Source organism: Camelina sativa, chromosome 3, assembly GCF_030686135.1.
Source record: "Camelina sativa cultivar CO46 ecotype springtype chromosome 3, ASM3068613v1".
In the NCBI taxonomy this organism is placed as follows: Eukaryota; Viridiplantae; Streptophyta; class Magnoliopsida; order Brassicales; family Brassicaceae; genus Camelina; species Camelina sativa.
Window position 1 is genome coordinate 27316484 of NC_141882.1, and position 12561 is coordinate 27329044.

The 12561-nt window shown below is 35.2% G+C and overlaps 2 protein-coding genes across 3 annotated transcripts; both read left to right on the top strand.

Moving 5' to 3' along the window:
* Positions 1-3532: 3532 nt before the first annotated feature.
* Positions 3533-8459, top strand: LOC104777937 (uncharacterized). Of its 2 annotated transcripts, none has more exons than XR_015594505.1 (13): positions 3533-3906; positions 4046-4454; positions 4906-4983; positions 5115-5272; positions 6013-6088; positions 6237-6304; positions 6444-6693; positions 7012-7128; positions 7215-7318; positions 7408-7461; positions 7548-7631; positions 7748-7911; positions 8031-8459. XR_015594505.1 is itself a non-coding variant. In XM_087506882.1 (13 exons), the coding sequence occupies exons 2-13, from the start codon at positions 4148-4150 to the stop codon at positions 8176-8178; spliced, it is 1611 nt and encodes a 536-aa protein (XP_087363008.1). In that variant the 5' UTR covers positions 3533-3906; positions 4046-4147; the 3' UTR covers positions 8179-8459. The 2 variants fall into 2 exon arrangements, 1 of the variants encoding a protein (XP_087363008.1); XM_087506882.1 differs by having other exon boundaries at positions 7212-7318.
* A 115-nt stretch (positions 8460-8574) lies between these two features.
* LOC104779263 (leucine--tRNA ligase, cytoplasmic-like) lies at positions 8575-10658 on the top strand. The gene is made up of 2 exons (XM_010503624.3): positions 8575-9736; positions 10404-10658. The coding sequence occupies exons 1-2, from the start codon at positions 8805-8807 to the stop codon at positions 10423-10425; spliced, it is 954 nt and encodes a 317-aa protein (XP_010501926.2). The 5' UTR covers positions 8575-8804; the 3' UTR covers positions 10426-10658.
* The last annotated feature ends 1903 nt before the right edge of the window (positions 10659-12561 follow it).

Consider the following 12561-nt stretch of genomic DNA (forward strand, 5'->3'; position numbering starts at 1 on the left):
ATGATTTGGGATTCATATATTAACATGCTTATAATTTTATATTGTTTATTTAATTATGCCAAATTTTTTTCAATTTCTCAACCTTCATTGGTTAGTCATAAACCCTTCTTTTTTTTTTCAAACATAATTGTTACCATTATTCATTCAATCCCAAAGGGAGACAACGAATAAAAGCTCATCAACCTAATGAATTGATAAAATAGGCTAATCAAACACAAGCGTATAACAAACATAGATAAATAGATTGGAAAAAAAATCGTTGTTGATAGATCGTCACCCTGGTTTGCGGAAATGTTTAAAAGAATTGATTTAGCCACATACGTCACCAAAATGCACTTATTTTTTCAGTCAAGGGTCTTAAGAGAACTTCATGATGGGTGACCTTTCTGGAAGTGATTATCAAAATTATGCGAGTGAGGACAAAACACAAGAAAATATCTTTTGTTGATTTGTAAGGTCGGTAATCAAGTTTTTATGGACTCCCAGACGTAACAAACCGGCCATCGAATATGGGTTGGTCCACAAGCCGGGAATAGATGTAGGGCCAACTTGGGAAGGTGGGCCCATGGACTGAGAGTAGACATGGGCTCACTAAACAATGAGGCGGTTGAAGCGTTATAGAGACAGAGGCTACATCACGGTGTGTCAAAGACACTTCCACGAATACATTGAGAAATTTAGCATTAGTTACTATCAAAAGATTTTGTGATGATTGAAAAAGGTTTTAACGTTTATTGGTCATCGGAGCAAGCTATTTTGAGATAGCAAAAAAACATGAACATTTCTCTCCACATAGGATGAGGACAGAGCCTAGGTTTTCTCTTTGGTGGAGAAGGTTGGACACAAGGTTATCTACCCAACAGAGGAAGGTAGAGGAGGTTGGACGCAAGGTTATCTCTGCAAGGGAGGAAAACGGAGCCAAGGTTCTCTCCATGATGGAGGAAGTTGGACGCAAGGTTCTCTCCATAAGGGATGAGGGCGGAGCTGAGGTTTTTTCCATGGCGGTCATACATTATTGTGATGATACATCATTGATTAGTATATTATGTTATCTATAAACACATTAAGCCAACTATTTTACTTTCACTTTGGCATAATTACTATCACGAATACATTGGGAAATTTAACATTAGTTACTATCAAAAGATTTTTTTGTGAAGTTAGAAAATTGTATTTACTTTCATTGGTTGTCGGATAAGCCATTTTGAGATAGCAAAAAGACGTGAACATATTTTCTCCACATAGGAGGAGGGCAGAGCCGAGGTTCTCCCTATGGTAGAGAAGGTTGGACACAAAGTTATCTCCGCAAGGGAGGAAGGTGGAGGAGATTGGAAGCAAGGTTATCTCTCCAAGGGAGAAAGGCGGAGCCAAAGTTCTCTCCATGGTGGAGGAGGTTGGACGCAAGGTTCTCTCCATAAGGGATGAAGGCGGAACCGATTTTTTCTCCATGGTGGTCATACATTATTGTGATGATACATCATTGATTAGTATATTATATAATATATTTTTTATTCAAAATTTTTTGAGCCAACAATTTTAGTAATTAAAAAACTATGCAGAAGTGAACGTAATATACTTGGCTTAATGTGTTTATATAGACAGTTTCTAGATGGTGATAAAGAATATTTTTGTAACATACAAGAGTACAATTAGGTGTAAAAAAATATACTTTTAATAGTAACATACATAAAAGATTTGTAAATGGATATAAATCAGTGTATTATAACAAAAATAAAATTTATATACAACATACAACAAATTTTAATAAATTTAATTTCATTTATAAAACTTTAAACCCGCACATCGGACGGGTCCTCATCTAGTGAATTATAATTCACCAACTGACTATTGTACCCACTAAAAGTGCATACATACTATATTTTCTATATTATTTACCTCTTTAACCCTGTTGCATGATCAACAGTTGCCTACTCTCTCTTTCATCTATACACTGTTGAAGTTGAAAAGACGTCTGTCTCGCATCCCGCCTGAAGCAAGGGCTGACGTGTTACACCTCTCCGCGGATATTGTTTTACGCCGCTCCGAAAAAAAAAGAAGCTCGACGGAGAGGAAACTACTTGCAGAGTCCGGGAGATATAAACGGAATCGAGGTGTTCGCTGACGATTCTTGGAGAAATCAGCGTCAATTGCCATTAAATAGATTATTGGCGAGGGGGCGTAGTAGTTGTCAGGGTTTCCGATTGGGTGTTTTGTGACTCGTCTCGAAACTAAAACGAGTGTAATATGTGGTTTTATCCAACTCCACAATGACTGTAATATGTGGAGTGTCTGTTTGTCGCAATAGAGTAGTCGAATATTTGATGTCTCATGATTGACCATTCGGTTTAGTTTGAGTACACTTTGATTCCTTCTTCTTTATTATTGATACTTTTTGTTTCGTGGATTTGAAACCTGTATGGCTCAATGAATTTAATGGAATGGTTATTGCTGTCATATTCCATATTAATTGCTATAGTAAACCATACCATTTTCACTTTTCCTATACTATATACAATGTATGTAGTAACAAACCCTGATAGTGTGTTCAGGTTTTTACTGCCCCGTTAAGACGACCACTTAGAGTAGACTTGTTAATTGTTTGGTATGGGTTGGCAAATTATTATCTTGTAGGGTTTAGTGTCTCACATTAATCAATGTTCATGTTTTACATATACTGTTTGATATTAAACTATGTATGTTTCCGATACTAGAATTGGTTCCAGCATGATTTTACAATTGTTTGTATTGAATGATATAGAGCTTGTATCAAACACAGTTTTGATAAACAGAAGGTTGATACCCCTCCCTTTGACAACACTAAACCCTATTGAAAAGTAGTCACTAAACCCCAGTTGATTAGTGTTTAACCGGTTTTGGTTTGTTTACGGTTTGGCAGAAATGTTTGGATCCACAAATGTATCTACATTTGGGTTGTCAATATATGATCTTGTAGGGTTTAGTACCTCACATTAACCAAGTGTAAAAGTATGTCATAGACTGTTTCATATCAAGGACTATAAGGTTCAAGTTTCTGCGACGAAACTATAAAAACATAGGACTGCTGAAGAAACGGTTTACTACCCTATATTTGACAACACGAAACCCTAGTACAGAGCTGATACTAAACCTCATCTGGTATGCGATGGACTGTTGTCGGTTTCGATTCAGTGTAACATACTAGCTTTCGTGAAGCCTAACCTGCTCGGGTTACTAGAAGATGCTGAGACGAAACTAGTGATGGACCTTCCTAGAGAAATAGTTGAATATACTTCCAGTTTTTATTGCCCCGTTAAAGCGACTTGACTACTCTATTTAAAGAAGAAAAAATAGTTTCGTCTTTGCTCTGTAAATTAAAATTTGAACTGTAAATATTAACTCACGGTTATATTAATGATTTGACATAATTCTATTTAAGCTTGGTCACTAGAAAAATAGTCGAGTACCATGCCACGTCCACCCCAAACACCGCCACCTTGCATGCGCGTGTATGCCACTTAGACCTAAAATGGTAATCTCGACAGGAGCTATGGTTACCCACTTAATTTCTCGTGCTATATTCTTAACATGTTATGAGAAATTGGTCACTACGCAAATTCGCCCTTAAAAGAAAAAGAAAAAAAATTCATCAAACGAAATGACACTGTTTCTCCTCTGATGATCCTTGCTTCTCCTTCTGATCCTTGTCCTTCAATTTCTTCTGTTATCTCATCCCCGTTCGTTCTGTCCTTGAGATAAGATGGAGTTATCAGAATGAAATCTCACAAATTGGTTCTGTGATCTGCGCCGATTCGCGTCGTCTCCTCTCTAGATCTGAGTTTCGGTGGAAGTAATTTGATTACCATTCATTCTTGAGCTACCTTCCGCCAATTTAATGAATTTGTGAAATGCTTCAAACTCCATCCATGTGTAAGTAATCTTCTTCTCCTTTTGTAGAACCCCTAATTTCCAGGGATCTCAGTCCGGCTCTCACCTTGGATCAATGTTGTATGATTGTTTTGCATGCTCTCAGTTCTTTATGTGAACTCTAGTTCCATCAATTTTACAGGGTTAATGCGTAATTAAAAAATTTCATCAAGTCCGCTTCCATGGTTTGCTTGTTGGTGCATCCGTCAGAATAAGTTGTATTTGGTTAAGGAGTTTGTAAGCGATGCTATCATCAAGGTTTTCATTTTTGGGGATTGGCAGTTCCAATGAAGTCAATGAATCTGTGGGTGTTTCTGGAAGCAAGCTCAAACCTTCTCTAACTGTGCAAACGGATAAAGATGTCTACAGGCCTGGAGATTCCATTTTTGTTACTATTGAGGTGAGTAATTCTCCTGTAAGGGATCATGACAACGGGGCAAATCCTTCGCTTTTGGTTGAGAAGCTTAGTTTTGAGGTTAAAGGACTAGAGAAATTGGACATTCAGTGGTTTTCTACTCAGAAACCATCAACGGGAAGCAAAGGACGAAGAGGTATTCAGTAAAAAAATTTCACTGCAACCTGTTCTGTTAATGGGTCTTTTTATAGTGTTGATGCGTTTGGTAATATTGATATCACAAACATAGACTCGCTGACGACATGCATACACACTATAGAAGTAGGATTGCATCTACTTAACTTCTGTTGGCTAACTTGTGGGGATGGTATGGGAAATAAAGTATGGTTGAGAAACATTGCCTTTCTTTACTTATGTTTATAAACAAAGAGATATAGAAATTAGCATTCAATTTATTAAATTATTCTTTTTATGTTTCGTATACTTAAGAAAAGATTCTCAGCCTTTCGCTTTTCTTTCTTTAGAGACATTATGTAAATTGCTAGTACAAGTTTGAGGGAACTAAAGGATATTAGGCTCTTTGCCATTTACTTGTAATTTTGTATTGATGTGCTTTAATCATATATATTTTTCTTGGAGATTTTCAGGTGAACACATCTTCCTAGATAGTTCAACACCATCCTTAATTTCAAATCAACTTCTATCCCCTGGTGCTAAGATGACATGTAACCTTGCCTGATTCCTTCTCTAATACTGTATGAATAATATCATATACTATGCTTGATGCTGATGGCACAGGCTTACAGTGTCAACCCTTTAAGCTGACAGATTCTTTGTTTGTAATTTTCATTTACAGTAATGGTTCGAGCTGTACTCCCACAGATTATACCACCTTCTTATAAAGGTGCTACTTTACGTTACCTTTACTACATTAAGAGCACATTATCCGGAAGATGGATGGCATTAGAAAACAGTCAATTTTACAAAGACTCGACAAAAGATTTCATTGAAGTGGTAAGTTTACTTGACTTTCCGTGTTCTCTATAGGTGCTATACGTGCAAGACATTGTGTTTCATTTACGGTTGCTTGAACGCGCTATGTTTTCTATTCTCGTATGTGGAAAACATATAAACTAAATACAAACATTTGTAGCTCTCTTGTGTTGCTACACGTCTCATGGTTCTTACAACAGTGCTAAGTCAGGCGGGATCCTTGGTTTTTAGTTTGCTTGATGCCTAATTAATGATAGAATCACACAACTTTGGATGTGTCGTTTAACATTCTTAGATTATCTAGCTTGTTGTTTCTCTGTGGCGATGCAATGCAGATGCACTAGGGTTTCTGTGCAAAATGTAAAATTGACGCATGAGGTTTAAAGCGTAGCTTAGTCTAGAAGTTGAAGTATGAGTCATTCAAAGTACATAGTACGTAGTTTGTTTTCTTTGGCCCATTTATCACTGTAGGGAGTTTAGTAGTTCAGTCAGTTGATTATCACAACTTTTTAATCAAATATAATTGATTCTTCTGGCATCAAAATAATCTTGCTCTACGATTTAATCATGGTTATATGTCAGAACTGAAAGTCAAATTACATGCCTCCTATGTCCTGATGCTTGATAGAAAATATTAAGTAATTGCATTTGGTGATAGGCCTCTTATTTTTCTGAAGTACAATATATATTCCCCTTTTTCACTTGTGTTTTCTTATTTACTCTTATAATCTTGACTCTTATAATCTTGTTATTACCAACAGGAGACTCGAATACCATTTCAAGTATGGGTAATTAAGAAAAACAATGGGCTGCTATTAGAGGATGATCAAATCGACGGTAAGCTTTTTAAAAGTTTTGACCGGGAATTTTAAATCAGAAGTCAAACTCTGTTAGAAAACAAGCTACAGGATGTCGGAAAGTTTGGTTTCCCCCTTATTTTAACATTAATGGTGCAACCTGATGGGGCTGTTAAATTTTCTCTCAGGGATTGTTCCAACCAGTACCATTCAGACAGAAATATACTGGAAAGAGATGGATGGAGACTCAGAATGGGTATGGCTTGCTCACAACTGTTGAATTCTACTGTTTATCGTTTTTTGTATACTTTTGGCTTTTAGTTGTTTTATACGTATTGGTTTCATTTGTATGTTGGTCAACATGAGAACAATGAAGAATAATGTGCTTAATGCAGACTAGAGCAAATGACGCATATGATAGTGGTGAGGATGGATATGACAGTTCACGTGATGAGATCTCATCTGTTTCATCCTATCCCAACAAAAGCAATTTAAACAGAACGTTTGGCAGTTCATTGTCTTTAAATTCTGGACCGCGATTATCAATGAAAGACACGTCATATGTTGAAGAACGTGTGGGATCATCTCCAAAGATGATGCTTTCTCAGTTATCAGCTGCCGTGGTGTCTTATGATTCCGGAACCGGTTAGTGATTTATTTGCGAGTACATGCCTAAAACAGTATTTTAATGGGGTCACTGAGAACCAGTTCATGTAGCCTCTATGTTGTTTGGTGAAGAGATAAGAAAAGCTGATTTCATTATGATCAGTGTTTGTGTCTTTACAAAAACAAAAAGGCTAATTTCGAAGTAATGCTGAACACAGTACTGTTCTCAAATAAATAGTTGATGGAAATATGCAATTTCGAAAAATACCCACATCATATGTTTTGTTTATCAGATCTATGATATTTGTGAGGAAGGAAGATATTACTGAAGAATACTTCCTCTTTTTTTCCTTTTAGATGCCTCTTCGCCTCATAAATCATCAAATTCTGTGGTTTCGAGCCAACAACCGAAGCAGACAAATGGTGCAGGAGCATCTATGTCACCTGAAGCTGGAGCTAAAGAACCAGTTCCATGTAAACTACTCTTCATTTGTAGTCTTCGCTTGTATGTAGATTCTGCAAGTAGCTACTTATTCAGATGCAATCATTTCTTGCAGCAGAAGGATTTACAAGAGGAAGATCTTACAACATTAGAATGGATGATCAAGTCCTTCTTAGGTTTTCCCCGAAGAATGCCGACTCTACTTATTACTTCAGTGATACTGTAATTGGCTGTTTCATCTCCTCCCACATTCGTTTAAAACATTGCCTGTATCTTACCACTGTTTTCATGAATGAATTTTGTTTTTGCAGATAGGTGGAACTCTTACCTTCTTCCATGAAGAAGGAGCCAGAAGATGCCTTGAGGTAAATCCATACAAGACAAACCTTCTGGTGTATATTCTGCTATATCGAGGTCTATTTGGATCTGATGATCCGTATCTTTTTTTTAGGTCTCGGTTACTCTAGAAACTTTAGAGACAATAAACAGGAGATTTGTTCATCCATCAAGGAGGAATTCTCCAACGCTTACTAAGGTACAAATGCAGCGGAGTATAATTTGGCGAGGGATATTGTTTCTTCTCTTTTTCCGCTGGATGCTATGTCCTTACAATTGCAATCTTACACTACCCCATTTGTTTTTCCTCAAAAGGTACAAAGCGATCACCATGAGGTGGTGGCAGACCTTATTCAAACCAGCTTTCTTTTTTCAATTCCCACGGATGGTCCAATGTCGTTTTCTACACCCCGTGTTTCTGTGCAATGGATTCTTCGGTTTGAGTTCCTAACTACTCCAAAGAATGTGGACTTAAGCAGGTATATTATTCCGAATACCCAAAACGGATTTCTACTAAAAAGATTCATTCTCTGGTTCAGTCTTTTGAAGTGCTCAAGTTGTAAAGTCAGTTTCTGGTTCTGTTTTGTGGTAATTACAGGTACGAACATCCGTTGTTAGTACTGGAACGGGAAAAAAGCGAATGGGTTCTTCCAATTACTGTACATGCACCGCCACCTCGGGCATCAGGTGCTCAAAACCGTGGAGATAAGCTTTTTGGTTTGGAGCCGTCTTGGATTCGTAGCTGAACCACGCTCTTGGTGAGATATTCATTTTGGTAAATCATTTTTCAAATAGTTTTTGGTTTCTATATAGAGATCACCTCATGCAATGATTTGTTTTTGTTTATTTTTGCTCATCTTTAATAGTTTTTCAAGGAGAAATTTACCACAAACCCTATTTTGTTTCTTTTTTTTAATCCCTAGTTTATTGAAAAAAAAAACGATATTTTCTTCTTCGGTTTACTGTACTGTTTATTCAATTTTCTTTTGCTGTCTTTTGATAAAGATCTTTAATCTTGAATCACAAACTGTTTCTTATTTAATGGTTACTTACAGTAAATTTTCATCAGTTTTGGGAACATAAAGTAACTATGAGAAAAAATTGTAAAGTAACATAAAAGTAATGTTAATGTTTGCATTAAGGAATTAAGAGAGCAAATTGTATGAGGAAATTAGCACAATCTTGGTAATTTGTTAAATCGGGAACGTAGACCTATTCGTGATGTTCAAGGCACCGCTCAGTATTTGAATTCCCCTAGTCGAATCCTAGAGTATTTACTTAGGCTGATGCTGGTGATGGCGTTGACGATGCAAATTTGGTATTTGAAGCTGCAAATGCTGCAATTTTGAAGCTGACGAAACAGCTCAAATGGATGGAAGAAGATATTCTGGCTGCTGAATCTTCTTTGAGAACGGGGCCTCCATCTACATATGCTGATAAAGTGTTTGAAAATGACATAAACATTGCTATCAGGTTGACTGAAAAAGCTTACAAAGATTGTTTGTTTAGGGAGGCACTTAAGAATGGGTTTTACGACTTACAAGCTGCTCGAGATGAGTATAGAATTTCCTGTGGCAGTGACGGAAATATGAACCATGACTTGATATTGAACTTCATGGATGTGCAAACACGCCTCATTGAACCAATCTGTCCCCAGTTTGCAGAATATGTATGGAGGAAACTTTTGAAGAAGGAAGGTTGTGTGGTGACAGCTGGCTGGCCTACATCAAATGAGCCAGATTTGGTTCTCAAGAGTGCTAACAAATATTTGCAAGATTCTATAGTCGTAATGAGAAAGCTTCTACAAAAACAGCTCTTGGGTTCCAGGAAGGCTGCTAAGAAAGGTGCTCAAGTAACAGCAGTGCCAGAGAGGAAGTTAAAAGGCCTAGTATATGTCAACGAGCAATTTGATGGATGGAGAGCTCACTGCCTCAATATCATGCAAAGAAAATTTAACCAACAAACCTGTCGTTTTGCCCCTGATGAAGAGATACTTGCTGAACTAAAGGAGATATTACAGAAGGAGCGACCAGCAGAAACATTTGAACATGAACAGTGCATGTCTTTCCTTAAGTTTAAGATGGACAAGGCTAAATCTATTGGCGCTCAGGCCCTAAATTTGAGGTTGCCTTTTGGAGAGATTGAAGTCCCTCAGAGTAACATGGACTTGATCAAGCGGCAACTTGGTCTTGAAGTATATTCTGCAAGTGACCCTGATGATGTTTTAAAATCTGGTCCACATGCTTCACTGGTGGATAAAACTCCTCCATCTGCGGGCAATCCAACCGCCATCTTTGTGACCAGGTAAAGCTTCCTAATAGAAGCAGTATGTATACTCCTCAACTAAACTGAACATTTACTGATGCAGCACAATTGTCTGCCCTCCGATCTAAAATTTCTGTGTCCATATGGAATCATCTCTCTCTGCATATCTTCATGTTGGTTACAACTCTTTCTCTTTGACAGTCGTCACTATTGTTTTCTCTATATAGTTTTTGGGTCTTTTTTTTTTATTTTTTGATGTTATAGCTAAATCTGAATCTTACTTTGCATTTAGTCTTCCTTGATCATTCAAATAACTACTAGAATAACAAGTCGAGCCTCAACCTGTAAAATAGTTATTTATAAGCATAAAAATTGAAGATTTTACTTTGCCAATAGAGGTGGACAAAATTTGACTTGGATGTTTTAATTTGAGTTATTGTGGCTTCGGTAATATAGACATAGAGGAGTTGCAAGTTATGCAATTGAGTTTTCTGGTTGGTGTTTGGTTTGTTTCTAATAAATTAAAAAGGAAGGTTCATTGATCTTAGGATCTTTGCAATATGACTTATGGTTTGGCAATATGTATGTTTGCTTTCTAGACTGATGTTGAGTATTGATCTGATTTTGATCTGATTTTGTTGTCCATTCCAAGTATCAAAAGTTTCATGAGTAATAATGAGCTGATCATTATCTTTTCAATTTTCAGTAAGCGAGAAGAAAAGTTTTGATGGAGATTTTGAAGAAATTTCAAAGTTACGTGATCAATCTGCAGAAGACATAATAACCAAGTTGGCTTTTGGTATCTTTAAAGAGTGTGTTGACATTGACTAGAAAAGTAGAAACTCCGTTCCATTTTAACATTTCTCTACTGTTAAACATTTAACTAATGTTTTGATAGTGGTATGATACTTTTGATACCCTTTTCGACCTGCTTTAGTACGGGTATGATGCTTTTGAAACCCTTTTAGTCTTGGTATGATGCTTGTATGTTTTTTCGTATTAAATAGCACTACGGGGTACAAATGATCAATAGCACTGAGGTTGCAAGGACATTTCTTTTGAACTACACTAGGTTCAATCGTCATCAGCAGATGAAATTGACAATGATGAATTACTTTCGTAAAGAAGCCTGTGTGTCAAAAGTAAATTACCATTCAGATATCAGATATCTTTAAGCTGACCTTATTCAGAAAACCCGTGTTGATGTTTATGTCATGGTGTTGTTGTTTTAGGCTTTAGTCTCTGGAGGTTATATATCGATGTTCTCCTGGTTTTATAATCCTACTTTTGAAAGTTCAATAAAATTTCAGATGACAAAAAGAAAAAAAAAAACTGCTTACTTTGCTTAAATACTCATTCTTCTATAAGGTTTCGTGTTCCATTATAGTTTACATCAAATTTGAAAATGATACAAAAAAGATATAGGCACTGAGCCCATACCTCCCATCATTACACTCGTTTGTGTACAGTTCATTGTGTCCTACAATTATTTTTGTTTTCTAACTATACGTACACTTTCATACTAAAGTCAATTTTCACTGACGTTTAACTATTTAATCTTTTTACAAAAGTTATGTTTTATATATAAATAAAAATGAAACTTGGTTAATTAACTCGCCACTACCCATAATCTCAGTGTCCAAATGGATTTAATAGTTTTCTTCTTGTATCACGAGATTGTGTAACGGTCGCCACTACCCATAATCTCAATGTCCAAATTACTACTAATAAAAGGACAATTTGAACTTTCTAACAGTATCCACATCACCAAAACTAAGATGTTCAAAAACGATGCCACGTGGCACTTTTCAACCAAAGGTATATATATAAGACCACTTACAATAGGGTTGTTGAAAATAAAATTCAATTGCTTAATTGATGCAATGGGATGTTAAGAAATGGAAAAAAATGAAAAGTGTTGAATTATTTTATCGGGTTGAAAAGAAAAGTGAGGGTGTAATTTTTACACGTGTCATGTGTTTACTGGATCAAAAAAAATCTGCACAATAACATATACAGTAAAACCTCTATAAATTAATAATGTTGGGACCAAAATATTTTATTAATTTATAGTGATATTAATTTATTTATAAATTAATAATTCTTATTTTATAGTATAAATTAATATATTAATTTATAGATATATTTTTAATTGTTTAATTTTTAAAAATTATGAATTGAGACAATTTTTGCAAAATAAGATTATGAAATTACAAATGAATAGTCTATCAAACTATCAAAATGTAAATGATGCATATTTAGAAATTGAAAACTTTAAAAAGTTTTAGTTGTTTTATGAAATGTTATAGAATATTTTATATCATTATAGTTTGAAGATAGAATATAACAATTGTTTTATAGATATGAAGTTTAAGAGAAATATATTTTACTATATCAACATATATATATGTGTAAATTTAAATAATTATTAATTTATGATATTATTGACACCATATTTTACATGTCGATTTCAAAAATATTATTATCTTATTATCTTATCGAATTTTGTTATTTTTTACACTGTCCCGACTTGGGACTAGCAATATTTATTAATTTATAGTGTTTATTAATTTATAGAATATTAATTTATAGAGGCTTTACTGTAGATAGATACATCCGAAAATAATACAGTATATTTATTGGGTTTTTTTTACATCTACATTATTGAAGACAATTATTGTTATGATATTACATTTTAAAAAAATAAAAAAATTATACCAAAATTCATCATTTTTCATATTCTATAAATAGAGACTTGTTTCATTAGATTTGGACCCAGAAAAAAAAACCATCTTCTTCACAATAATTTTCTACTTACCTCTCATAAATTCTTGGTTTTATCTTTTTCAGTCTTCTCTGAAAAA